At 59.5% G+C, this 25,653-nt stretch overlaps 1 protein-coding gene across 1 annotated transcript; it reads right to left on the bottom strand.

Annotated features, from left to right (window-relative positions):
* Positions 1 to 12,564: 12,564 nt before the first annotated feature.
* On the bottom strand, positions 12,565 to 25,612 carry LOC117870610 (junction plakoglobin-like; the record flags this gene model as incomplete). The annotated part of the gene is given in 11 exon segments (XM_034757814.1): positions 12,565 to 13,429; positions 14,375 to 14,533; positions 15,305 to 15,344; positions 16,235 to 16,356; positions 16,935 to 17,085; positions 17,350 to 17,469; positions 18,065 to 18,220; positions 18,857 to 19,195; positions 23,089 to 23,192; positions 24,461 to 24,605; positions 25,411 to 25,612. Coding segments are annotated over 10 exon segments (1,513 nt in total), but the record flags the coding sequence as incomplete, so codon positions are not given.
* Positions 25,613 to 25,653: the final 41 nt, after the last annotated feature.

The raw sequence follows: 25,653 nt of genomic DNA, 5'->3' as shown, positions 1-25,653 counted from the left end.
GGGCATTGCTGAGCGGGACCAGGACAGGAGCAGAGCAGGGTGAGGAGGCGGCAGGCCCCGGCTCGCCCGGCCCCCAAGCCAGACGCTGCCTCACTCCTGGTGACTGTACAGGTGGCTGGAGCCTGGGTGGGGCTGTGAGCGGCAGGTCCTGGCAGGCTGCAGCCGGCTCCACGCGCCAAGGAGAAGCACGTCTCCCGGGAGCCCAGGGCAGGGCTGATGGGGTCAGGACAGCTGCTGATTGGTGCACAGGGGCTGGAGAGCCGTCCAGGTACCAGGAAGAGGCTCACCAGGGACCCTCTCTAGCTGGTGAAGGGGCAGCACCAGCGGGAGGGGTCCCTGGGGACTCTCATCCGGCCCTGCTCAGCTGGGGGGCGGTGCTGAGATGCTCCCCCTTGAGCTCCAGGGGGACACTGGGCCCGGGGCTGCTCCTCCCTCCAGGGCCGTTACTAGAGACGCCCATCCAGAGCCTCGGCCCGGACACCAGCGGACCTGGCTCGCCGGGGGAATCGCAGGCCCAGGGCAAGCTGCAGGCTCAGCTCCCGGCACGGCCACCTGCCCCGTGCGGAGAACCCGAGGCCTCGACGTGGAGTCACATGACACCGCGCCCTGCCCCAGCGCCGGTGCAGGGACGGGGAGCAATGGACCCGGGGGGCCCGAATGTGCAGGCCAAGCAGGACCAGGAGCGGTAAAGGCTCGTCTAAGAGACCCTCATCTCCTTATCCATGAGGGGAGGGTGAACCCTGCTGGGACTGGTCCCTGGAGCCTGGGCCACTAACCCGCCCCCTCCCACCCCTCCCAAGCTCATTCAGCAGCTGCTGAGAGACATGGCAGAGGGGTGACCACCAGTGTACCCCCCAGAGCACCGCACGGGCCTTGTACAGAACGGCACGCGGGGCAGGCCCCGCCATCACCTCCCATCTTCCCCCCGGCACAGCTGGGAGGCACCAGGCCAAAGGGGATATTTGGAACCAGCCAGGAAATCTACTTCCTGCAGTGGCTTATGGGGCTGTAAAGTGGGTGAAGCCAAAGCAGCCGGAGCTGGGGCATTTGCATGGGCAGGGACGAGTCAAGCCCGCAGTGGGCAGGGCAGCCCTGGTGTCGGCATCCCTGCTGCGTGTCTGGGCAACGAACAAGCACAGCGAACACTCACTAACCATAGCAGGGCTGTGCCCGGGGTCAGAGAAGCCCAGACCCCAAGCTTTTCTCAGCACTGGTTTCTCGCCACACTCCCTGAGTCCCCTGATGGACATCATGTCCCATCCCTCCTGCTCCTCTGACCCACCTGAGCCGGGGGTCAGGGCCCCCCACCCCTCCCCATGCCTGCGCAGAGCGGCCCATGGTAAATATAACACAACCCTCACCCCTACGCTGTGGGCTGGAGCACTGACGGAGAGGCCAAGCGCTCGGCTGTCCAAGGTTTGGCCCTGGGTCACTGCAAATTTGACCGGAGACACTGAGGCAAGGCTCCGGGATCCCAATGCCCAGACTGTCCCTGGCCACACGCCGCTCCCTGCCTACCCCTGAGAGCGGCTGCACAGACCAACAATTCCTCCTGCAAAAAACATTCACACCCATTTGTTTTTATTAAAAATGTTTCAACTAAATTTTCTGGGGTTTAACCCCCCAAAATTGAAACAAAACAAAAGTTTTCATCTCGCCTGGTGATTTTTGGTTTGGTTCCGATTTCAGATGCCTGGGGGAGTTGAAAAGCCCCTTCCTCACCTATTTTTCCTTTTTCCCAGTGGAAAAAAGGTACAAAAAGAGAGAAAGGGGGAGGGGGACAAATATCTGAACATCAGGAACAGAAACAGAGCAAAAATATTAATTAGAGACGAAACAAAAACTTTCATTTTGTTTCATTTCTGATTCCCCCCCCCCCCATTGAACGGTTTTTGCAAAACATTTTGATTGCAACAAAACTATTTTTCAACAGAAAAGCCCAGACCTTTCCACCTGCTCTTCCAATGGCCTCAAAAGGGCTGATTGTCAACCTCTACCTTCCTGGTTCCTCTGTCCTCTGCTCAGGCGTGGACCTGCATTGGGATGAGAGAGGCAGGTAGGACGAGGCTGGTGACACGCTGAGGACGGATCACAGCCAAGATGCCATCGACAAGGGGACAACGTGATGTCAGCCTAGCCCAGTGCAGGGGCATGTCGGGTTTTCGTAGATTCACAGAGTATATGGCCAGGAGGGGCCATTAGGTCAGCTAGTCTGGCCTGCACATCACAGGCCATCAAACTTCAGCCAGTTCCCCCGGCACTGGGCCCAGTCACTTGTGTCTGGCTAAAGCATTGTCCAGAAAGGCACCAGGCAGGACCTGCAGCCCCCAGGAGATGGGGAACCCACCACTGCCCTGGTGGGGACCTTGTTCCAGTGCTCAGCCACCCGCCCTGCTCCGAACATGGGCCTGTGGGGCCCAGGCTATTTGCCAGACCTCCTGTGGCCTCTCTAAAAACACGAGCTTTGTCTCTCATTTGTCTGACTTCACCTTCCAGCCGCCGGTTCTTGTTCTGCCTTGTTCTGGATTACAAAGCCCGTTGGGAGCTGGGATTTTCTGCCCAGGATGGTATTTACTCCATATGCCAGAGCGAGTCACCCATCGGGTTGGTTCTGGGCCACTGAACATTTCCTTCAGCCCTGGAATCCCTGAGTCTCCTTTGTCCACCCGCTCCACTTGGTCAGCACCCTTGGGAGCACCAGCACTGGGTGCAGGATCCGGGTGCGGCATCCCCTCCCTGCCCCGCTCGCTGCTCCCCTAGGGTCACACCAGCCCCTTTGGCCACAGCGTCTCCTCCTGAGCCTTGTCTGGAGGGCCCGGGGCTGCCCTCTCCCCCAGGCACTCAGGGACCAGGCAAGACCCCCATCAGCAGCCCCCCAAAGGCCTCGGAGCTCAGACCCCGCAACTCTGCGGCGCGTCCCAGGATCGCTCCTGCGCGCTGGGCCGGTCGCAGGGAGGTTTCAAGCCAAGGGACCCGGGCGCCCAGCCGGGAATGCGGCGGCGCGGCTCAGGCGGAGCCCGGCCAAAGCTGCATCCCCGGCACAGCCCGCGTCCCGGCGCCAGCGAAGCGCCAAACCCCGTGAAATCCTCCCAGTAATGCGCCGCCGGCCGGGACCCGGCTCCGGGGAGAGCCCCGGGACCCCCCGCCGGCAATCGCCGGGCCAGCGAGGGGTCCCCTGGGCAGCCCAGACCCCGCTTCTCCGAGTCCGGGACCAGGGCAGCCAGGGAGACCGGTCCCAGTGCCCAGCGCCCGGGGCTGCAGCGGGACTCGCGGGGGGCTGCGGGGAGTTCGTGGGGGGCTCGCGAGGGCTGCAGCGGGATCGTGGGGGGTTTGTGGGGGGCTCGAGGGGGCTGCGGGGAGTTCGTGGGGGGTTCGTGGGGGCTGCAGCAGGGCTCGCGGGGGGCTGCGGGGAGTTCGTGGGGGCTCGCGGGGGCTGCAGCGGGATCGTGGGGGGTTTGTGGGGGGCTCGCGGGGGCTGCGGGGAGTTCGTGGGGGGTTCGTGGGGGCTGCAGCAGGGCTCGCGGGGGGCTGCGGGGAGTTCGTGGGGGCTCGCGGGGGCTGCAGCGGGATCGTGGGGGGTTTGTGGGGGGTTCGTGGGGCTCGCGGGGGCTGCAGCGGGGCTCGCGGGGGGCTGGATCAGACTCACTGTGTCTCCTGCCGCGGGCCGGCCGGCGGCTCCGAGCTGCATTTAACTAGGAAGCAAATGAAACTTACACATCCCCCCCCCCCCCCATTGATCTGTTACCGAGCCGCTCCTACAGCAGGTGGGGGGGAGGGGCCGCAGGGCCTGCTGGGAGCGGTAGTCCAGGGGCCCCCCAAAGTTGCCTCTCCAGAGCCTCTTGGGCAAGGAAGCGGGACTGCGTTTCCCAAGGGCCTTGGCGCACAGCCCCGGCGCCTCCGAATATGGGACCGGCGGCTTCGCCTCCCAGGCTGGGCGCGATAAGGAAGAGCAGGGCTGGGAGCTGGCAGGGTGAGCTGGGTGGAACCAAGACTTTGATCCCCCTTGGGACTGGAGAAAAGCCTCCTAACCCTGCCCCCTGGTGCAGAGCGACCCCATTCCCCGCGCCGCCGGCCGCCTTGCCCCGCTGCCAAGTGGGCGTCAAAGCCTTGGCAGGGCCGGATCCCCAGCGTGGCCCTGCACGCTAGGCCCAGTTTTCCAGGGAGCCCCCCCATTTAGGCACCTAAGGGGCAGGTTTGCCACGTTCCCCCGAGAGCCGGCCACCCACCCTCCTGAACTGGGCCCCCACTGGGTCGACCCTCGCGCCGTCATTTCTACCAGCCCACAGAGAATGCCAAACGCACCCCGTCCGATCCACGAGCACGCGGCCCTCCCTTCGCACGCCGGCACCCGGAGCAGGCCGCTGGCGAGAGGGGCCCTGGGCGAGACGGAGATCTGACTCTCCAGGTGCGAGCGAATCCAGTGCTTGTCCACCCTCGGCCACATTCCCCGGCGTATCCTGTCCCTGCGTGGGCGTTTTAAACCACGGGGCCTGGTGCTCCTCCAGCACCCTCGCCTCCGCGCTGTGGCAATGTGATCGCACCTTGGAAGGGGAGCCGCCGTCAGATGCACCCAGTGACCATCGTTAATGACAGTCACCAGAGGGATAAGGAATCCTGGAGCCCCAAGATAGGCAGGGGAATGCGCTCGCCCATTGCTGGGATGCAGCTGTCTCTGGGTTGGCTGCAGCAGTTGTGTAGCAGCTCCCAGAAACGCTGCAGGGCAGCGAGCAGAACATAGGAACGACCACACTGGGTCAGACCAAAGGTCCACCAAGCCCAGTGTCCTGTCTGCTGACCGTGGCCAATGCCAGGTGCCCCAGAGGGAATGAACAGAGCAGGGAATCATCAAGTGATCCATCCCCTGCCGCCCATTCCCAGCTTCTGGCAAACAGAGGCTAGGGACACCGTCCCTGCCCAGCCTGGCTAATAGTCATTGATGGACCTATCCTCCATGAACTTCTCTAGTTCTTTTTTGAACCCCGTTATGGTCTTGGCCTTCACAATATCTTCTGCCAAGGAGTTCCACAGGTTGACTGTGCATTGTGCGCAGAGTGACCAGACACCAAGTGTGAAGAATCAGGACAGAGGGTGAGGGCAATAGGCATCTATATAAGACAAAGCCCCGAATATCAGGACTGTCCCTATAAAATCGGGACATCTGGTCACCCTAACTGTGTGAAGAAATACTTCCTTTTGTTTGTTTTAAACCTGCTGCCTATTCATTTCATTTGGTGGCCCCTAGTTCTTGTGTTATGAGAAGGAGTAAACAACACTTCCTGATTTACCGTCTCCACACCAGTCAGGATTTATAGACCCCTATCGTATCCACCCTCAGTCGTCTCTTTTCCAAGCTGGACAGTCCCAGTCTTATTAATCTCCCCTCATACAGAAGAGTAAAATGCCCGGCTAGACCCAATTTAAACAGCAAAGGGGAGGGAGGCGGAACGCAGTTACCTGAGCTGGCTCTGGCCAGGGCTCCTGGGAAAGCCCCTCTCCTCCTCCAGACAGACCCAGGGGATCCCTAACCCTCGCAAGCTTCCTTCTGTAGCTCACCTGAAGGGTGGAGCCTCCCACCCAGCCCTAGAGGGAAGTGTGCTCCTGGCACAGTCACCCCCTGGGAAATCCCCCGACAGCAGGCCAAGGCCTGACCCTGTGTAGCTGGGGAGAGAGCACAGGGGCAGTGTGTGGGGCGGGACGGGGGGGCGGTTATACGGATGTCTCAGTTTATGGCAGAACAAACTCAGCTCTCAGCCCAGCTCGGCCAGTGGGGCTCTAGGCCTGGGGACTCCTTGAATCAAACGTAACCAGCTGCCATCCCTGGGAGGGGCTTGATAAGGGGCCCAAGTGCAAAGACAAGTGACAAAGACACACACCGTGCACGCACGCACGCACACACACATCCCGGGGGGAGGAGGCTGCAGCCTGGGGGGTGGGGATTTGATCCTTGTCTCGTGCCCTGATTAATTCCCTTCTCTCTCTTTTTATTATTGTTTCACCTGCTTTGAACTGGGACTAGCCGGGAGCACTCAGATACGTGGATTGGGAGTCCCAGCTGCAGCGCCCTGCCCCTTCGCTGAATCCCAGCGATGGCTCGGCTTGCTCAGGGAAAGCCCTCCCCGTGCTAAGAGGAGAGAGGGGATGAGAGCAGCTGTCAGCTGGAGCACGGCAAGGAGCTGCGGAGGAGAAGGGTCTCGCACCAGGAGGGTGGGGTGGGGTGAAAGGACTGAGACCAGCTGGGCAGGCAAAGGGAGCAGGGAAGGGAGCAAGACAGGGTCCGGGAGGTAGTTTGGAGACTGGGGGCTGACGACAATACTGAAAGGAACAGGGAGCCGGGTGTGGGATCCTGTCCATCCGTCCGTCCCTCGCTAGGCTGGCTTCTCTCTGCTGCCCGCCCAGGCTGACCCCTGGAGAGCAGAGACTGGAGCCACCCAGCGAAGGAAGCGGGATAGCCCAGGCCGGAGCCAGATCAAGGTGCTGTAAAGGGGGACGATCACACAGGGGGTGACGGCAGCGGTGCCCACGCAGGAGATGGTGGCGGGGAGGAAGGGAGCTCAGAGCTGAGGAAGGCGATGGAGGAGGAGCAGGTTCCTCCGGCCCAAGACCCTCTTCTCCCTTCGAGCCCCGCAGTGAACAGATGCTGAGATGGAGTCAGGTGGTGAAGACGGGGGTGGGGCAGGGAGGGTCATAAAAGCATCCAAAGATCCGGCCTGCAGAACAGCCACCCCAGGTGCCGTTTCCCTGGCGCCGGCACGGCTCGCACCCCAGCTGTGCTAGGGCAGGGCTGGGCTGACACCCACGGACCCCGCTCCGAGTGCTGATGGACACTGAGTGCCCAGGGGCGGGCGGGCTCCCCCAGGTTGAAGGCGCTGGTCCCTCGCTAGCACAGACGCCCCGTTGCTCGGAGGAGAGCCGAGTTCAGGCAAGCGATGCTAAGGGGGCGCGGCGCATTCTGGCTCTTACGGCTCCAGCCGTGCATGCTCATGTTACCGACAAGCCTCAGTAACGCACAGGGGCCCCTGGCTCCTTATCCCCCGTCCGAGCCCAGGGGCAGAGGAGCAATTGGGTGGCACCTCAGAGGCTCCGGGTTTCACTGCCCTGCATTGGTCCTTGCTGGGAAGGTCCCAGGGGCCAGGATGGCCTGGAGCTGTGGGAAAAGGGGGCTGGACCCTGCTGGAGCTGCCTCCTTCTGACCTGTGAGGGAGGAGGCTGACCCGGGCAAGGCCAGGGGGTGGGAGGGGGCCTGCGGAGCTGAGGCCCGGCCTGCCCCGGTTTACACAGCTGGGGCAGGGTCTGCGTTGATTCAGGGAAATGCAGGGCAAGGAGCAGAACCGGAGGGGTCAGGACAGGCACGGATAAGGGCTGGGTGTGCTAACAGCCACCCCAGCTCTGCCCCCTCCCTGCCCCACTCCCAGCGGGGTGGAGCCACCCACAGGCCTGGTGCAGGGGCAAGGAGACGCCTGCCACCCCATGCCACTGCAGGTCCCAAACACACCTGTACGTCCCTAGGGCAGGGGCCAAGGGGCACGCCGCGTGGCAGAGATTCGTCACTGCTGATCTGACAGTGACTGAGCCCCAAGGGACCGGCCGGCTCGCACCACGGGCTCCCGTCCAGAGTGGGTCTGCAACGACTGCACAGCGCTCCCCGCCCAGGGCCGTTAGCGGAGCCGAGTCTGGTGGGGCACAGCCCATGCCAGCGGGGAAAATCGCCCCTCGCCATGGGGCTCAGCTCCTAGGCAGGGGCGAGGCACAGGGGAAAGGGGCTGGTGCCCGTGGGGAACGTGCCTGGTACTGCCAGGGCTGTGAATGCGATATCTGCCGCCTCCAGCTCCCTGGCCATCTTGGGTTCTGATCTGGCCCCAGCCCCATAGGGTCCGACACTGCTTGTAGCCCCTCCCCCTGCCCAGGAGGCAGGGCAGGGCTGTTAGCCCCACTCTACAGCTGGGAAACTGAGGCACTGAGGCTAAGGGAATCACCCATGGTCACACCGGGCATCAGTGGCACAGAGAGGCACTGAACCCCAGTCCCTAAAGTCCTGTAAGACCAGGGCCCACCCCAGAGGCAGCACAAGCCCAGTGGGGGGCCTAGGCAGGAATATTTTGCCCCCCAACACATAATAAAAAGTGAATGGGGGCCCCCTGGAGCTGCTCGGGCCCCTGAGTGATGGTTAGGCTGTGTACGCCTAGCGCCAGCTCGGGCCCCTGCCAGGCCAGCCAGGCAGAATCCACCCCAGGCTGGTTTGTGCCAGCTGCGTGCACCGAGGGGCGGGCGCCACACAAACCTCCACGAGGTGGCAGTAAAAGGCCAGAGATGGTCAAAGCCGAGGAGGGAAGCAGAGCCGATAAATCCCCTTGGGAGGTTGCTGAGAGTTTCCGGGGGCTCGCTGGGGGAGCAGGCCCCCCAGGCCCCTGGCCACGGCTCTCGAGTCCCACCCTGTGGCCAGTGCAGGAGCAGCCCTGGCGACTCCCTCCCCAGACTCTGCCCGATGACAATTCAGTGCAAATTCCAGCAGCTCCTGGCCTAGTGCTGCCCGGGATAGCAAGTCCGGCCAATGGCGTGTGCCAGCCCCACGCCAGGCGTCACCGTGCCCCAGAATTATCTGCCCAGAGAGGGCGAGAGCGTTGGCCCTGGCCGAGAGGAGGAGCCCAGCAAGGGAACTTGCCTCTCCCTTATCCTCAGCCCAGCCCGTTCCCTCCTGCCCGGCTGCCTCCTCTCCCCTCTCACGCTGCGGGAGAAAGTACCAGCTGGGCCTGGCTCCTGCCCACAGCGACCCCCCCGGGGGTGGAGCCCCCAACGTGCCCGGCTCCCGGCCACTCAGCTTCCTAAGCCGGCCCAGCGGAGACCAGGGCTGCGCAGCGTTGATTGTCGGCAACAGTCACAAACCCGGGGCCGGTGGCGAGAGCAAAGCCGTGAGTTCTGGGGTCTCTGCAGGGGGGGCCACACGCTGCAGGGCCTGGTCAGCCGCCCCGGGGAAGGTCTTGGCTCAGGGATCTCCCACACGCAGCCAGCACCGAGGCCAGGCTGGCAGGAGGCTCTGGGCACTGCCAGCTCCCAGCCGGGGGCTGCCCATAGTAGCAAAGCCTGGGAAAGTCTCTACTCCAGGCACTGCCCAGGGGGATCGAGTGGCCAGGGTGGGGCAGCCCCCGTTAGAACAAACAGGCCTTACGGAGTCTCCTGGAAGCTGCCTCCCTTTGCAAGGAACAGCAGCAGACAAGGCCCCTGGGTGCTGTGAGCTAGGAGGGGTACAGCTAAGGCACATGGGGGGACCCCCGGGCCGTGACAAGTGCTGGGATGGCCTCAGGCCCAGAGCCAGTGTGGGGAGGGGCAGCAGACAGGTGTCAGGAAGTGGTAATGGGACCCACGCTCCTGCCTACACCCCAGGACACACGCTCCCCGAGCTGCGTGTAGAACCCAGCCCAACAGCCCCTTCGGCTGCCCACGAGCTCCCTCCCCTTGGGCCCTTTCGTCCTCTCCCCCCCGCTTCGTTCCCGGCCCAGGCAGGATACAGGAGTCTGGGTGGCAGAAAGCGCTGAGCTGGAGCCAGGGTTTGATGTCGAGAGCGAGACAGGAACGGCTGCTACTTCCCTCCCCACTGCCTTTGATCACGGCTGGCAGCCCGCGGCGCTGAGCGCTGGTGGCAGACGGACCCCGCTGATTAGCGTCTCACTGGGGGCTGCGTGAAATGGGCTTTGCTAGGGCACAGCCAGGCTGGGACCAACATGGGGGGAGGGAAGAGAAGGACAAGGGGGGGGAGCAGTGAAAGAATGGCCCCCCCCAACTACCTATCCCCCCCAAACCCAGGGCATGGGCCCTTGAGTCTTTGCCTACGGCTCCCCCCACGCACAACGTCCATGACTGTGCCGAGCTGCCCCAGCCTCCCTGTGCGGCCAGGGCCTGGCCCTAGAGCAGGTCTTAGCAAAGGGGAAGAGAAGGAGGCGAAGCTGGGAGAGCATATTGCTCATTGACCTTCCCTTGCTGGGGCCCAGGCAGGACTTCCCCACCGCCTGTCTCCTGGGGTCTCAGGCCAGAGAATAAACCCGTATTCAGAGTACCCATGTTCCACATCACTCAGTTTACCGAACACAGAAGGGCACGTCCGAGAGACCGTGGCCAGCACGAGGAAGCAGGGGCTTTGCTGTGCCCCTGTGCCACGAACCCCCCAACATGACAGTGCCCTCATCCCTTCCCCACCCAGAGAGAGCACACTGTAGAGCTGAGGGCAGATCTGCCCTGGCATCACCCCCCCGCCTACAACAGTTCAGGGAGTAGGGGCAAGGCAGGGAGCGTGGGGGCCCCACCACGAGGACTGGATGGCGGGAAGTGCTCGGCCTGACAGGTGCACCTTGGCTGCTGAGTTCATCTGGCTCCTACTGCCTCTTCCAGGCTGACCTCCATCTCCCCTTTTCCCATTAACCAGGAAAGGCCAAGCTCCCAAGGGCCACTCAGCCGTGCCAGGCCTCAGCTGCTGCGCTGCCCGAAGGTCTTCCACTCTTCCCTGGCACTAGTGGCACTGGGGAACTGCCGGAGTTGTGCGTGGAGAGGCAGTCCCAGCTCAGCCGTGGTGGTTAGTGGTTAGCCGGGGGACTCCGGGAGAGTCCAATACGTTGGACGTGCTGGAAATCGTAGCCTTCAAGCTGACCACGTCCCGAAGGAGGGTTGGGAAGGGAAGCCCTCTCCTACATCTGGGAACTTGGCTCTAAAGCCCCTAACCCCATCCCCACCTGGTGCCAACGCCCTGCGCTGCGATCCAGCTAAGGATGTCAACGCCGAGCCTGCGAGCAGCCAGGCAGCAGCTCCGTTTGGTGGTAACTCTGCAAATAGCTGGTTTCCGTCCTCCGGCTGCCCGGGCGCACCTTCCCCAGGCAGCAGCTGTCCATTGGCGTTTCAGGGGGAACATCATTTCCTCTCACTCTCTGGCCCACAGAACACGGCGGCTAGGTTAGACTGGAGTGAATCAGCTTTTTTAACCCAGACGATTGTGGTTCCATCCCACCTCAGTCCTATCAATCACGGGAGCTGGCGCTGGCAACAAGCATGTTTATCCCCCGGCGCTCATCCCACGAGCCGTGAGAGGCAGCGGAGATGAGACACCGGCAATGCTGCCTAATGAATAAACATCTGAATTATGGGACTTTTACCTCCTAACTTCTTAATCAGCGGAAGAGGAGCTCGTGACAGACAGCAGGCTAATGACTGCGCGCTCAGGGGAGGGGGCACTGTGGGCCAAGCACAGCAAGTGACCCTGCACACTGCAGGCTGCCACGCTCACCCCAATGGGGACAGAGTCTTCCCCACGCACTGGGTGGAGTTTTATTTTAAACCTCCCGCAACATCCCACTGTGACGCTGCACCCCACCCTCTTCACAGCGATAGGATAGGAGGATGGCATAATTACGATGCATTTTATGAAAGATAAGGCATGGGAGGTCACTGGAAAGGTTACGATTTGCTGAATAGGCTTATCCTATTTGTATGCAGGTATCATTTTTGTACCCCGTTATGAATCTTGACTATATCGATTTCACACATATCCATTCCTGGGCCACGCCCACCAGGCAAAAGGCTCTCAGTGTGGCTGGCTGGGAAGGGCCCATTCAGGTTAACGAGCCATTAGGAAGAAACAATAGGCCTTAGGAGCTCATCTCCCACCTGGGGAGCCTTCCAGAGGTGACACACTACAGGGACATGTGACCAGGTCACCTGGTGCCAGACTCCATCTTGGGAGGTCAGTATTTTTCCCCACTGACTGGCCTGGGACCCAAGCTTTGAAACCAAGGCTTCCGGCCTTATGCAAAAGCGATAGAAGGCAGGGGAGTGACATCATCATGGTTCTTCACTGACTCCCCACACAAGACGACTCCTGGAAACACCTGAGGAACAAAGACTGAAGCAGGGGAAGTGCTGGACCCAGGCTAAAGGGATTTCTAGCCTGTGAATGGAACACTGGGGGACTCCAAGCTGTGAGCAAGTGCAGCTTGGCCCTTAAGAATCGACCAGCAGCCTGCTTGTGTCATCAGTTACCGCGAGGATCTGCTCTTCATATCCAATCTAACCTGCTTTGATCGGTTTGCTATCGCTTAAAATCTATCTTTTGTAGTTAAACTTGTTTTTGCTTGATCTAAAACCAGTGTGTGGGACTCATAACTCAGGGGGAGAACGCTGTTGCATAGTCCTCTCCACACTGAGGGAGGGGGTGAATTTTATGAGCTTACGCTGTACAGGTCCCTGTGCAGTGCAAGATGACATAATTTTGGGTTTATACTCCGGGGGGGGGGTGCGTGCCTCAGGAACTGGGAGGTGCCCTAGCTAAAGCCTTCCCAAGCAGGGGCTGGTTAAAGAGCCTACCTGCACGTACTGCAGCTGGGCGTGTCCCTACCTGTATGTACACTGGTGAAAGTGCAGGCTGAAGCCTGGAGGCCTTGTCAATAGCAGGACAGTGTAGAAGGGAGCCCAGGCTGGTGGGTCAGGGGGACTCAGTGGTACCCCAGTTCCAGGTGGCACCCGTTACCAAACAAATACCAATGGCCCAGGAGCTGACGCAAGTAGAAGAACCAGCTCACCGCAGCATGGGGTTACGGAGTTTTATTCTTTGCTTTGGTCTATACAAAAAAAACTTACAGAAATAATAAAATCCTGCTCCTGAACCACGTTCCAAGAACATCCATCCCTGTCCAACGGAAGCAGGAAGCCATCAGCTCTAGAGTCGCTTTAAAAATGCATGAAGAGAAGGGAAGAGGGGAAGGAAACACCACTCACCAGAAAGGAGACAGGTTAAATTGTGCAATAGTAGACCGATACAAGGACACAGTTCCTAGTGGTTAGAGTCACTCCTCTATCGTAAGGACAGTTACACTGAAATTCTGCTCACCCACGTCTGATCGGAAGGAATAAAGCCGTCGACACATCCCTTGGGTAGAACAAAGATCCCGGGAAAACACAGCACCCCTTGTTTTCTGCAAACTCACTGGATTTGCTATTTTTAATTTAAAGTTTGTAGAAAGCAAAAGGCTCATTTTAAAATGTTAGATTATTTTTGTTAAACGCTAAACACAGAACAGGAAGTGGAAAGTTAAAAAGCACGAACTTAAAATCAGACGGCAAAAGCCATTTGCACCATATTAAAAAATAAAAGAAATATATATTTATAGAAAAGACTATTACTGTTATGCCAATGGAGTTTGATAATGACGCGGGAGTCGCGTGTTTTAAAGCTTCAGAAACAGTATCCTGGCTTGGCTGGAGGGAGTTTGAAGCAATCTCAGGAGGAAAGGGCCTTTTTCACAGACCCACAGCAAAAAAGAAATAATAAAACAAATCTAAAAATAAAGCCTCTGGTGGGAATGGAAAAGTTTGTCTCAGGCACTTCTGTCTCCCAAGTCCCTCTTGCAAGCGCTCAGCTCTGGAGCCACCCTCTTCTGGCCGGAGAATACACCTGCAGCAGACCAGGAGGAAGGACCGTGTCAGACAGCTGATAGGGGTGTGACAGGGGAACAGCAGGTCTATCAGAGGGTGGGATTGTTTCGAGGACTAGGGGAACCCCAGGCACTTGGGTTCTCTAGGGCTAGCCTGGCCCAGGCGGAAGGGAAAGTGTGGCTTAGCCCACTGATCTGCTCCACCCCAGTTACTCTGCCTTGTCTCACAGTAGAGCAGGGAGCTAGGCCAGGGGTTGGCCGTATTTGTAGGCAGCTGGACAATGGTTCCCATGACATTGTTCCTTTGTAACAATGGACGAGAGGAAACTAACCCAGCTACCCATGGCCTGACTTGTGGGGAAGGGGCCTCCGGGGGGGGGGGGGTGTGCACAGCTCTCGGTACCATGGGACTGCCTGGAGCTAGCACTAGGGGGTGATTTCCCCAGAGCCCCCAAGCAGCCAGGAACAGTGAAATGCTGGTCTGCAGGATGGCAGCAGTCATGCACCTCAGCTCTTAACCCTCCTCCTGCCTTCATCCCGGCCAGCCACTGGTGTGTGGACTGCAGCTCGGCCAAGCTCATAGCTCTCATGGGTCCGGGGTGTGTCCCATCCCCGGGAGTCTCACCCCAGACTCCGCTAGGCGTTCTCTTCATTGCTTGGGGACCGCTGACCCGCCAAGCCCCCCGCCTGGCCCTAGTTCTTGGGCTCTTGCCTAGAAGTGGAAAAGTGCCTGGGTCCCTCAAACTGATGCCCAGGAGCCCAGAGGTGGGGAAGGACACGCTGGCAGAGTAGATGTGCTCACGGAAGCCCTGGCTGTCCCAAAGCTGTGCACCAGACACCAGGCTATCCAGCCACAGCTCGGCACGGCCATAGACAGGAGTAGGACAATTCCCTCACCACTGCCCAGGTTCAGGCAGTCCCTCCTCCCCTCCCAGCTGGGCTCCCGCCAGGCAAGGTGGCCCTACCCTTGTGCAGTGCCTGAGGAGCGGGTTAGGCGAGCATGTGTTCGGGGTAGTGTCCTCGGACGCCATCGCTGTAGGTGTCCATGGGATAGTCTCCGTCCATATCCATGTTCATGTCCAAGGGGTCGTCACCCGAATACATACGATAACCAGCATCCATATCTAGCCAGCAGAGGGGAGAGGGCAGCCGTTAGCCTGCACACCAGCCACTGAGCAGAGAATTAGCACCAGCTCTGTGCTCAGGTGGGGACACCCCCGCTCCCATCCAAGCATTACAGCCGCCCTCCCTCCCAGCCACCTAAGCTGTGTCAGAGCCGGGATCCATCGAGGCCAAGGCCTGACAGGCGCCAGCACCAAATACTGCAGGAGACCCAACATGGCCAGATATGGAATAACCGGCCCCAGGGAGTTTCTTCCTGACCCTGTTGGAGGCTGGCCCGTGCCCTGATGCAAGAGGAATAAAAGCCCCAACTGGCCTTGGCACGGGGACAGCAAAGCTCCCGGCCACACGCTTCGCCTACAGGCAGCAGCGCGACGTTCCAGAGGGGAGCGGACACTGACAGGACTCGAGTTTGCTGAGCCATCCCACTTCCAGTGAGGCTGCAGCTCCCAGGAGGGGGCAGAGAAATTCAGCTCAACGTACAGAGCATGGCAGTCACCTGGGGCCTGCGTTTATTCGTAGCCCAGTGTTCAGTTCTCCCGGACACTAGAACCTGGCCGGCCAGACGTGCACGGAGCCCTCGCGGCTCTGCTGCCAGCCCGAGCGATGCCACGCTGAGGAGCGGAGGCAGAAGGCTGCAGCCGCCTGCCGGGTGCTTCCGGCCGAGTGGCCCAGCAGGGTCCCCAGCTCAGAGGCACCGTTTGGTTCCCCGGCAGGACACGCCAGCCCTGCCGAGCTTGGCATTCTGCACTAAACACATGCCCAGCACTTACCCTCTGGGTATGGCTCGTTGATTGGAATCATGCTCTGCGCCTAGGGAGGAGAGACACACAGGTAACATGAGGGCGCAGATCGGGGTCAGCCTTCGCATGGTGCTTGGGACACGCACGTGCTGAGAATTAGCTCTTCCCAGCAGCAATGGCTTTTGGGAGGAGAGTAACACGATCCTACGGTGCTGGGTCCCTGCCGTCTCTGGGGTGGTGCCAGTGCCGAGCTGTTTTATTGGAGGAATCACAGCTCCTGGGGCGTGGGGGTGGGGCCTCGCGCTACCTGGGGATGCTGCATGAGCATCGCTATCTGCCCAGCTCACGGGCTGATAGCCCCAGGAGGCCACGTGTGGCCAGGATTCTGTGCCAAGACGCCTGCAGCAACAGGGAGCCCACCAGCCCCGGTGCAGGGAGACTCAAGGGTTGTGGCTGTAGCATGTTGGACTAGTTTCTAAATGGAGTTTAGATGTTCCAGCCCCGAGTCCCCCCAGTACAAGCATTACACCCTCTGTTTACTAACCCCTCCCACCTAGAAACAGGCACCTATGGGCTGCTGCCCTGCCCCCGCCCTGCCCCCGCCCTTCCCGTTGCGGACGGTCACACACTCAGGGCTACATGGAAGATGTGGCTCACGTTCTTCCCAGCCCAAGTTCCACTACAGACGCATTTAACCAAGGAGCCTCTAGAATCCCCTGGGGAGGGGCCGTTCCCTGAGCCACGGAGGGACCCGCGGAGCCAAGCGGCCTCCCAGATGCCCTGGGTACAAACCCCATTCGTGGGCAGGGCGGTGCGAGAACAATCTCACGGGAGATGGTAGCGCTCCTCTCCGGGGGAGGGGAGAGCTCCTGCGTCGCTAACAGGACCATGAACTGGCCCCGAACGGGTCGGGAAGGAAAAGCAGCCCCCTCCCGCCCCCCAAACCAGGCAGGCACTCACTGCTTCCCAGGCGGCAGGGTCGTGTTTGAAGAGGGAGTTGGTGAGCTCGACGGAGACGCGTTTCCTGTAGTCGGGGTTTTTGTCCTCGGAGATGCGGAACAGCACGGCTGCAGCATAGGTGGCTGGAGCAGAGGGGGGGAAAACGTTGGAAGAGGAAATCTCTAAATGCCAGCAAATGGCAGAGGGAGCCGCGCTTCTCTCCGGGCAGATGGTTGAAGGATTTCCACTTCAGTGGGCGGCTCTGCACGTAATTACGTTTCCCGTTGCCACCGGTCTGTCACAGCAGCTCTGCCATCACATTCCCAAAAGCCTCCACGCCCCAGCGTCCCCGGTGCCGCTGCACCATTTCATGGAGCAGGGCCCGTGCGCTCTCCCCCAAACCCTGGGGCTGGAGCCTAGCGTGAGAAGGAACGTCCATGGAGGGGGAGGGAGAGAGACGACGGCACTTCTTTTAAGAGAGTTTTCTGGCCTAGCAGCCCTGTCCCCGGCAGAGAGGGCCACAGAGGGGGTGCGGAGTGTAGGAGACAGTGGGACCCTGGCTCCGGGAGATGGCATGCTACAGCACCCACTCTCCAGATGGTGGCGGCCCCGAGGCAGCCGAATGCGAATGGGACAGAACCAGGGACTGCTGAATGCGCCCGGTGCGAGCCCTGCTAGGAGTCCCAGCTCCGAGCGCGCGGCTCCAGCGGGCTTGGCTCACCTGTGCCTTCGTTCCTGGAATGCAGCAGCTCCATCAGCGGAGCAGAGGCCCCCTCGGCATCAATCGTGTCAGCAGCTTCCTTGTCCTGGGCCAGCTCGCACAGCACTCCGGCTGCCACCCGCTGGATGTTCTCCACCGGGGAGTAGAGCAGCTGTCAGGGGAGGAAAAGCAGCGTGAGGTGGCGGGAGCTGCAGCCGCCTCGCCACTCCTGGCACCGCGAGCTCTGCCACGGCAGGGCTGTTCCAGAGCCGCGTCTCCGGCTCCCTTCACCCAGCCCCGGAGGCAGCTGGCAATTCCTGCATGTGCCAATCGGACGCACAGGGGCTCAGAGCCACCTGGACCACCACAAGCCACCCGGGCCTCCCGAAAGCACCCCACCGCCACCTTTGCCTTGTGCTGCACCCCGAAGCCCAACCTGCACAAAGAGAGGAATCGTGTTGAGTCGGAAGATCTCCATGCGGTTCATTGGGTCCCGGGCCAGGATATGCAGGGCTCCTGTGCACCCCTCCACTATCTCCTCCATCTTCACTCCATCCTGCAAAGGGAGCAGTGATCAACACCAAGGGGTGACAAGTGTGGAACGCACAGCCCCACAGGACGGGCGTGGTACATGGCCGGAGGGGGGGGACAGAGCACAGTTCCCCCACCTGCCTGCTGTTCATCACAGCTGACAGTAGTTACAGCCTCCAGGGATCACGCAGCAGGGGGCGCTCTGAACACCAAGTGGCCTCTGCTTAGCGACCAGTCCTTGTATGGGATGGAGGAGAGGGCCAGGCCCTGGCATGCCCGCTGCACTGTGCGGAGCATCCAGCCATGTCTTCCTGCGAGCCAACTGCACCCCGGCCGATCTGGTGCATACATGGCCGCTGCTGCCGCCAGGCGCAGTCACCGAGGACAGGAGCAATCGCTGCAGTGCTGCACGTCCAGGACTACGGCCCGGTTACAGCAGCCTTACCCACGTGCCCAGCAGCACCCGGGGGTTTCCAGGGGCTGAGTGGAGGCTTCACGCTCCAGAATAAGCCAACTGAGCAACGCCCAGTGCACTGGGAGCCCTGGGACACAGGGAAAGGCCCCACCGGGCAGGCGTTCCCCAGCTCGGCCATTGGTCCCCCTCCCGCATCTGTACTCACTGTGTACGGCTGCTGTGTGCCAGCTGCCACATGGCGCTGGGCGTCTTGGTGAGCCTTCACCAGCAGCTGGACCAGGCGAGGGATCACGGCAGCCTCCTGCAGTGGGGCATGGTTAGCCGGGCACAGGGCCAGGTTGCGGATCAGACCGATAGTGGCCTGGAAGAGAGGAGGAAGAGGCCATCAGACAGGGCAACGGCTGAGGCAGCAGCTGTAGGCGCTCAGGACTTCTCCATTCGAGAGAGGAACTTGACGTGCCAGGAGCGGGACTGGTCGCGTTTTCACCTCCCGTGCCCCTGGCAGGAGTCCGGCTGCAGAGCCTATACCGCACCAGCTCCGTACGGCAGGGGGTTCAGAACCAGCCGCCCCAGCTCACCAGCCGCTACCGCCAGCACCTACAGCGAGAAGCCACCTTCCTTCGCCCCCACAGCTCACACAGCAGGTGGTGGCTTTTAAGCCTCTAGTCAGCCTGCAGCATTTCCATAAAGGGATCCACCTACTTCCCTGCTGCTGGGAGCAGAAGGACAAATATTGATTCAAGAAGAGACCAGCACCAGCCCCGTCCTCTTACCCCCTTCAGAACACGATTGGGGGCAGACAGGGAGCCAGAGCTCGACTGCCAAGCCCCTGTGGGGTGAATAATGGGTAACTGTGGCTCAAACCAGTGCCCTCTCCTCCGCAGGGAGCTCAGTGGGGGACGTTAACGCAGCTCACTGGGCATCAGGCAGAGCTCCGCTGAGCCTCAGCGTCCTCCCCACCCCCCAGGACGCCCCACAGCCCCTCCTGCAGTTTTACCTTGACCAGCGGCCACTGATTGGGCTGGTTGAGGAGCTTGACGATCGCCGGGATGCCGTAGTTGAGCCGCACCGAGTTCTGGGCCATCTCTGCCTCCGGGTGCCGGCTGGTGAGGTGCCGCAGGGCGCAGACAGCCGGCTCGGTGATGTCCTCCTTGTCGCCCGCCCTCAGGATGGTGTGGATCAGGGCTTCCACCCCGTTGGACTGCGTGACCAGGGTCTTGTTTTTGCTGTTGTTGCAGGTCAGGTTGGAGAGGGTGCCGGTGGCGCAAGTCAGCACGTTCACGTCGTCCGAGCTCAGCTGGTTGACCAAGATCTTGAGGACACCATCTAGACCCTCCTACAGAACAGTGAGGAGGTGAGAGCAGAGGAAAGACGTCACACTGTCCTCTTCACCCGGAGACCACCAACCGCAGCACGGACAAGCCAATGGACTAGGCCCGGCCTGTCCCCTCCTCGTTGGGCTCAGGTCTGCTGCAGCCGCAAGCTGCATTGTAAATAGCCCCAGGCCCTTTCCCAGAGCTCTGCTCCCTCCTGCCCCACGGCTTTACAAGGTGGAAGCAGAGCTGCTTGTCTCTTCACACAGCTGAGCCACCTCACATCAAAGCAGGCTCCTCCATGCAGTGACTCCTCTGCCAACACCTCCAAAAACACAACTCTCAGCCTAAGGGGCCGCTTCAGGCTACGGGGAGCTGGGAAAGCCATCTCTGCTCCGACTGGCCGGGTGTCACTGGATTCTAGAGTGTAGACACTACACTCTAGCTGCACAGAAGCCCGCATGCCAGCTCCCAGCAGTCCTTGCTGGCAACGGCCCTGGCCCATGAAGGAGTCACCAGCCCAGTGCTTTGGAAACATCCGTTTCTACGTGCCAGGAGAATGCTTAGCTAGCCCGAAGCCTGGCGACCTGGTTTCAGGGAGATGCCAGCTCTGGCATTAGGGCACCTAGCCAGACTGTGCCAGGCTGCAGCGGGAGAGGGGAGAAGTAAGGTGAAGTTAGCAAGTGTTGCTGTCAGAGCATGCTGACAGGGGAGGAGCCTAAGCACAGGAAGCATTGGACAGATTCATCGGAGACGACCACACGGGTGTCATTGCAGAGGGCCCGGCGAGCTCCGGTCCCCACCCCTAAGCGAGCTAGAGGAACATGGTGATTTTGGGGACAGGGATCCAATTGCACCCCATCAGGACACAGCCTCGAAGGACGCGTAGCCGCCTGGTAAAGACAATGCAGAGCACTGTACAGATGAAGGGCAGCTTGTGAAAGACTCGCATTCCTCTGAACACCAACCAAGCCCGTTCACCCCACCCCCGTGCCAGGGAGATTAGATTTGTAGAGGGCAGAGCACGCCTGGGACCGAGGCAGAGATCGGCTGGAACATCAGGCAGCCAGCGACACCTCGGCAGGTGGGAACCTTTCCTGGAGGGCCCTCACAAGGAAGAATTATAGAGCTGCAAACTATCCCCCCACCTCTCTGCTCTCCCTCAAACCCTGCTTGGAGCATGCAATAGGAGGCTGGGGTGTTTTTATCTGCTCACACTGGAGATCTGCCCATTTAACTCCTCCGAGTGAAGATTACAAGGTACCACCCAGATGCTGTCCTTCCCCTGGGAACCAGGCTCCCTCTGGGGCCCCAAGGCTGCGCTATTTGGGTCTATGGCTTGGCAGACTCCAGCAGGCCTGAGAACAGGCACAATTCACAACCCTTCCCCATGCCAAAGGCCAACTATTGTTCCAACTCAAGCAGGGCATCTCCATGCAGTAAGAGTCTTGCTCGCGGCAACGTTTTCTTAGAACAAAAGTCCAAGGCCTCTCGACTCCTGTAACCATAGCTAGCTCTCTGCACTGTTTGGACAGCGCGAGCGACAGATGTGCCAGACATGTGCAGCTTTACTTAGGAGTTTAGTATCTTCGCCAGGTTTCCCCTGCCGGAAACATGCAAGTGATACAATCCCCAGCTGTTCAGAGCAGCATGGCAAGCCAGCACGTGCACTTTGGGTGATTGTGAGGGTCACTAGAGGCAGGACTGAGGGATTTAAGAATAGCCAGAAGGACAGTGGGAGATGAGGGTGGGGATGGGGGGGTCCTGGTTAGACAGAGGACGTGAAGGAGTTAAGTCAGCAGGCAAAGCTGCATTCCCGTTTGCTATTCGGCGGAGCCTGACCACCAAATGTTTCATTTGTTAATCTCACTGGAGACTGAGTTACATGCCTTCCAAAAACGATCCCAAATACTTTCCACGCTGCATCAGACCCTAATCCATGAAGAGGGGCAAGCCAAGCACCATGTGGGGAACACATCAGGAAGCAGTGGAAAGGCGGGGGGTGCGGGGAAGGGAGGAATGTCTGTCAATGGAACCCCGGGTGTCAAAGCAAGCAGCTTAGGGAAACTTCAGGGGCGTCTTCCTCATCCGGACTCCACCCTGCCCTCCCCAGCCTTACTCCCACTCTCCTTCCACGGATACTATCAGCCTGATGAACAATGGGTGTCAGAACAGTCTGGCACCAGCCCTGGGAAGTCAGAAGCAAGCCCCTGCACCAGTTCTGCAGCAGAGGAACACCGGCGACACCTTTCCAAGGGTGCTGACACAATGGCTTATGCCTTGGCCTGGCTCCTAGCCCCACCCCAGTGGGTGCGGTGCGTGGGCTGGCAGTGCGCAGAAGCATGTTCTCACAGGCTTGTGGCAGGGGAAAGAGTTCGCCTTCTCCCCACCGGGTCCTGGAGATGGAGTGCAAGTCAGACATGGGCAGGGAGAGCACAGACTGCCATCCCCGTGTGACTGCCCCCAAGAGGCGTTGGGAGACCCGGAGCACTAGGAAGCCAGCATTTGGCAGGGTAACTGGCCCAGTGGATGGGGGAAGCAGTACCTTGATTTTAGCAAGGCTTTTGACAGTCCCGCATAAGAGTTCCATAAGCCAACTAAAGAACTGGGGTCTAGATAAAATTACTATAAAGGTGGGTGCCCAGCTGGTTGAAAGACTGTTCTCAGCGAGTAGCGATCAATGGCTCACCACCAAACTGGCAGGGCGTCTCTAGTGGGGTGCTGCAGGGCTCAGGCCTAGGTCCAGTACCATTCAATATGTTCATTAATGACTTGGAGAACGGAGTGGAGAGTCTGATTCTAGGATTTGCAGAGGACACCCAGGTGGGTGAGTCACAAGCACTTTGGAGGACAGGATTAGAATTCAAAACAAATGGACAAATTAGAGAATTTGTCTGAAATCCACAAGATGAAATTCAATAAAGACAAGTGCAAAGTACTTCAGCTGGCAAGGAAACAAAATCAAATGCACAGCTACAAACTGGGGAATAACCACCTAGGCGGCATTAATGCTGAAAAGGATCTAGCGGGTCACCTATTGAATCTGAGTCAACGTGCTGCAGCTGCGAAAAAGGCCGATCTCGTTCCGGGGTGTAGGAACGGGAGCGTTCTGTGTTAGACACGGGAGGTAACTGTCTCACTCTACTCTGCGCTGGGGAGGGCTCGGCTGGAGTCCTGGGTGCAGTTCTGGGCACCGCGCTTTACGAAAGCTGCAGACAAATTGGAGACGGCCCAGGAGAGAACAATAAAAGTGATCAAAGGTTCAGAAAACCTGACCTGTGAGGAAAGGTTAAAAATCTGGGCATGTTTAGTCTTGAGCAAAGGAGACTGAGGGGGGGGACCTGACTATCTTTGAACACATTAAGGGCTGGTATAAAGAGGACATGGATCAATTGTTCTCCATGGCCGCTGGAAGTAGGACACGTAACGGGCTCGCTTGGCACCACCGGAGATTTAGGTTAGATATTAGGAAGAACTCAGGGCCGTTAAGCTCTGGGACACGGTTCCATGGGCGGCTGTGGAATCCCTGTCACTGGAGCAGTTCAAAAGCAGGTTGGACAAACACCTGTCAGTGAGGATTTAGGGTTACTTGGTCCTGCCCCAGCTCAGGGGCTGGACTTGGATCTCTCAAGGTCCCTTCCAGCCCCACATTTCTAGGATTTCCATTACTTCCCGCTGGCCCCATGGCAAGCATACCATTGCAACCAGATTGTGAAGGGAGCTGCTCCTGGGAGTCAAAGCTGGGTAAGAACATCCCCTCTGGACTATGGATGTTGGGCTCAGTGCAGAACAGGCTAAGATCCGGTATCCCCACAGAGCACCAGACAGGTGATTAACGCTCTACAGTCTATTCAGGACCAGGCCTTGGAAATGCTTATTTGAGGCTTCTACAACGGCTGGATTCCTGTGCACTCACCTGCTTGGTGGCCACATCAGAGAGGTTCCTCAAGGTCCACAGGCAGTTCTGTACGAGACGTGGGCTAGAGCTGGTCAGATGTTTCCCCAGAGCCTGCATGCCACCTGAGGGAGGAAACAGAGCCAAGCCCAGCTGTAATTAGCCCCAACAGCCAAGCCGCCCAGCACCGTCAGCTCTCTGAGAGAGGCTACACGTGGGTTTGGGCTCTTCAGACAGCCCTTTGCAACACCAAGTCTGAGACCACCATCTCTCCTTGTACTGCAGAGTCACAAAGGCAGCATCACAGCTAGCCAGCAGGGCCGGGAGCAAATCTGCCCCCTCGCCTTCCCCCAGAAGCATGTGTCTGCACAAGCCTAAGCAAAAAAACACAACAGCATCTGTCCTCCAGAAGTTTCCACTGGCCTGTATAAGAAGCCAAAGAGGACGAGTGCCCAACTCATGGCAAGGCTGGGAAGGCAACCCTGACACAAGGCACTAATCACAGATTAACCCATCCCTGTAGCTTCGCTACTGCATGGGCTGCTTCCATAAAGGGCCCCCACCTCGAGTAAAGGTGCTAACAGGCCCACCTCCCGTCAGAGGCGTCTGTGTACCCAGAGGAACCAGTCACTACGACCTCCTGGAAATGCCTCTCCTCCATACAAGCTCTCTGGAAACAGGGGACAGGCCATGGGAGCAGAGACCCAGCCAACATGGCAAGGGACGTGCCAAGACAGACGGTCACTCCGTGGCATTCGAACAAGTGACAAGTGTGGGCAGCGTCCTGCTGGGAGTAGAGGAGACTGTAGCCGGTGGCGTTAGAACACTAAGTTCTAGACAGTCGTACGGAAGCCTAGAGGGACCAACCACACAGCAAGTGCTTGGGGACGCTGCAGGGGTGGACGGGTGAGCAGTGGGGGACAGGTGCTGTCTGGGGAGAGCTGCTAGAGGAGAGCTGGGAACCTTAATAAGGGGAAGCGTTCGGATGTTACAATTAACACTGTCATCTTAGAGGGTCTCTGATGAAGGCCTCATTAAGAGTAACAGGCAACACAGCTGGAAGCAAAGTGATGTGACAAATGGAAATTAAATCCACATCACATCTTGCTGAATAGGAGCGCGGTACCAGGCACCGGCTTATTTCCGTTACAGAGCAGCTCAGGGACTTCTCAAGCCATAACTGACAAAATAGGAGCCCGATGCTGCCGGTTCCTGCTGGCGCAGAGGCTGAGACAGGGCACAGCTCCGCACCTCGCGTTAGTTCAGGTGCCTTGGAAGCGAGCATTGTCCAGCAGTGCCTGGAAAGGGCCACAGCCCAGTTTGCTCCAGCTGCCGAGTCTGAACCAGCCCCCTCCATCTCAGGCCCGCCCCCGCCTTCGCAGGGCTCACTCACCGGCCTCCACAATGGCAGGCTTGTTGCTGGGACACACAGACAGGACCTTGAGCACCCGGCTGGTGGTCCAGAGCAGCTTCTCGTAGGTGTAGCTGCGCATGATCTGCACCAGGGCTTGGGGTCCCCCGTTGGCCAAAATGATCAGCTGCAAGAGAAAGCGGCGTTAGCCCTCCAGAGGGTGGCACAAGGGGTAGCCGCAGACGTCAGGTGCTGCCAGAGAACGCCGATGAATCCCGAACATTTACACACAAGCCACTGAGCGGGGCGCTACGGCATGAGCAGGAATATCTGCTCTGCTCTCGTGACTCAACTGGATCCAACTCCGCGTGAATGGGAGCCTCCCAGCTTGGTTTCACCCTGGAAGTGCTAAACACATCAAAACTACCCCCCCCCCCCCAAATATAACGGTTACTGGCCTGGGGGGGGGGGGGGGAGCAGTAGATGCAATATCTTGATTTTAGGAAAGCTTCTGACACAGTCCCCCATGAGGCTCTCATAACCGAACTAGGGAGATGTGGTCTAGACGAAATTACTTGAAAGGTGGGCGCCCAACTGGCTGAAAGAGCAGACCCAGAGTAGCTATCAATGGTTCTCCCCCCCCCGGTGTAGACATGGCTACGCCGCTGTAGTGCCTGTAGCATAGGCTTGGCCTACGTAGCAGCCCAGAGGGTTTGCTACTATTCAGAGGACGTGTAACTTCTCTGGCGTCTGTAACCGGGGATCCGGTTTCTGCTGCACACGCAGCACGCCGTACCTGCTGTGTTTCTGTGCTATTCCGGGCAGCCAAGCCTTTCTCAGGAGGGTTTACACACAACGACTGTCACACAGGAGTAGGGAAAAGAGGCTGTCCACTGACGGCAGCCTCCACTTCCCACCTATTCCCGGATCCTAGCAGCCACAGGACAAATGCTACAAGGGGACGAAGGAGCCAGGGCTGGCGGCAGGCTCACCTTGCTCTCCTGGTTCCCGTAGGCTAGGAGCTGAAGGCAGTCAGTGGTGATGGCGAGGAATTTCGGGTTGTTCTTGTTCAGCAGGGGAACCATCTTCTGGAGGCCGTCAGCCAGGCGCACGGCCATTTTGGCGCCTTCCTGGTACAGCAGTAGGTTGTGCAGGGTGGTGATTGCGTAGAACAAGACCGACTCGACCGGAGAGCTAGGGACGAGAGCATGACGGGGAATCAGGCCAAGCAGCAG

This window comes from Trachemys scripta, unplaced genomic scaffold, assembly GCF_013100865.1.
Source record: "Trachemys scripta elegans isolate TJP31775 unplaced genomic scaffold, CAS_Tse_1.0 scaffold_62, whole genome shotgun sequence".
Lineage (NCBI taxonomy): Eukaryota > Metazoa > Chordata > Testudines > Emydidae > Trachemys > Trachemys scripta.
Note: the sequence above shows the minus strand (reverse complement) of the source record. Positions and strands in the feature narration are given on the sequence as shown.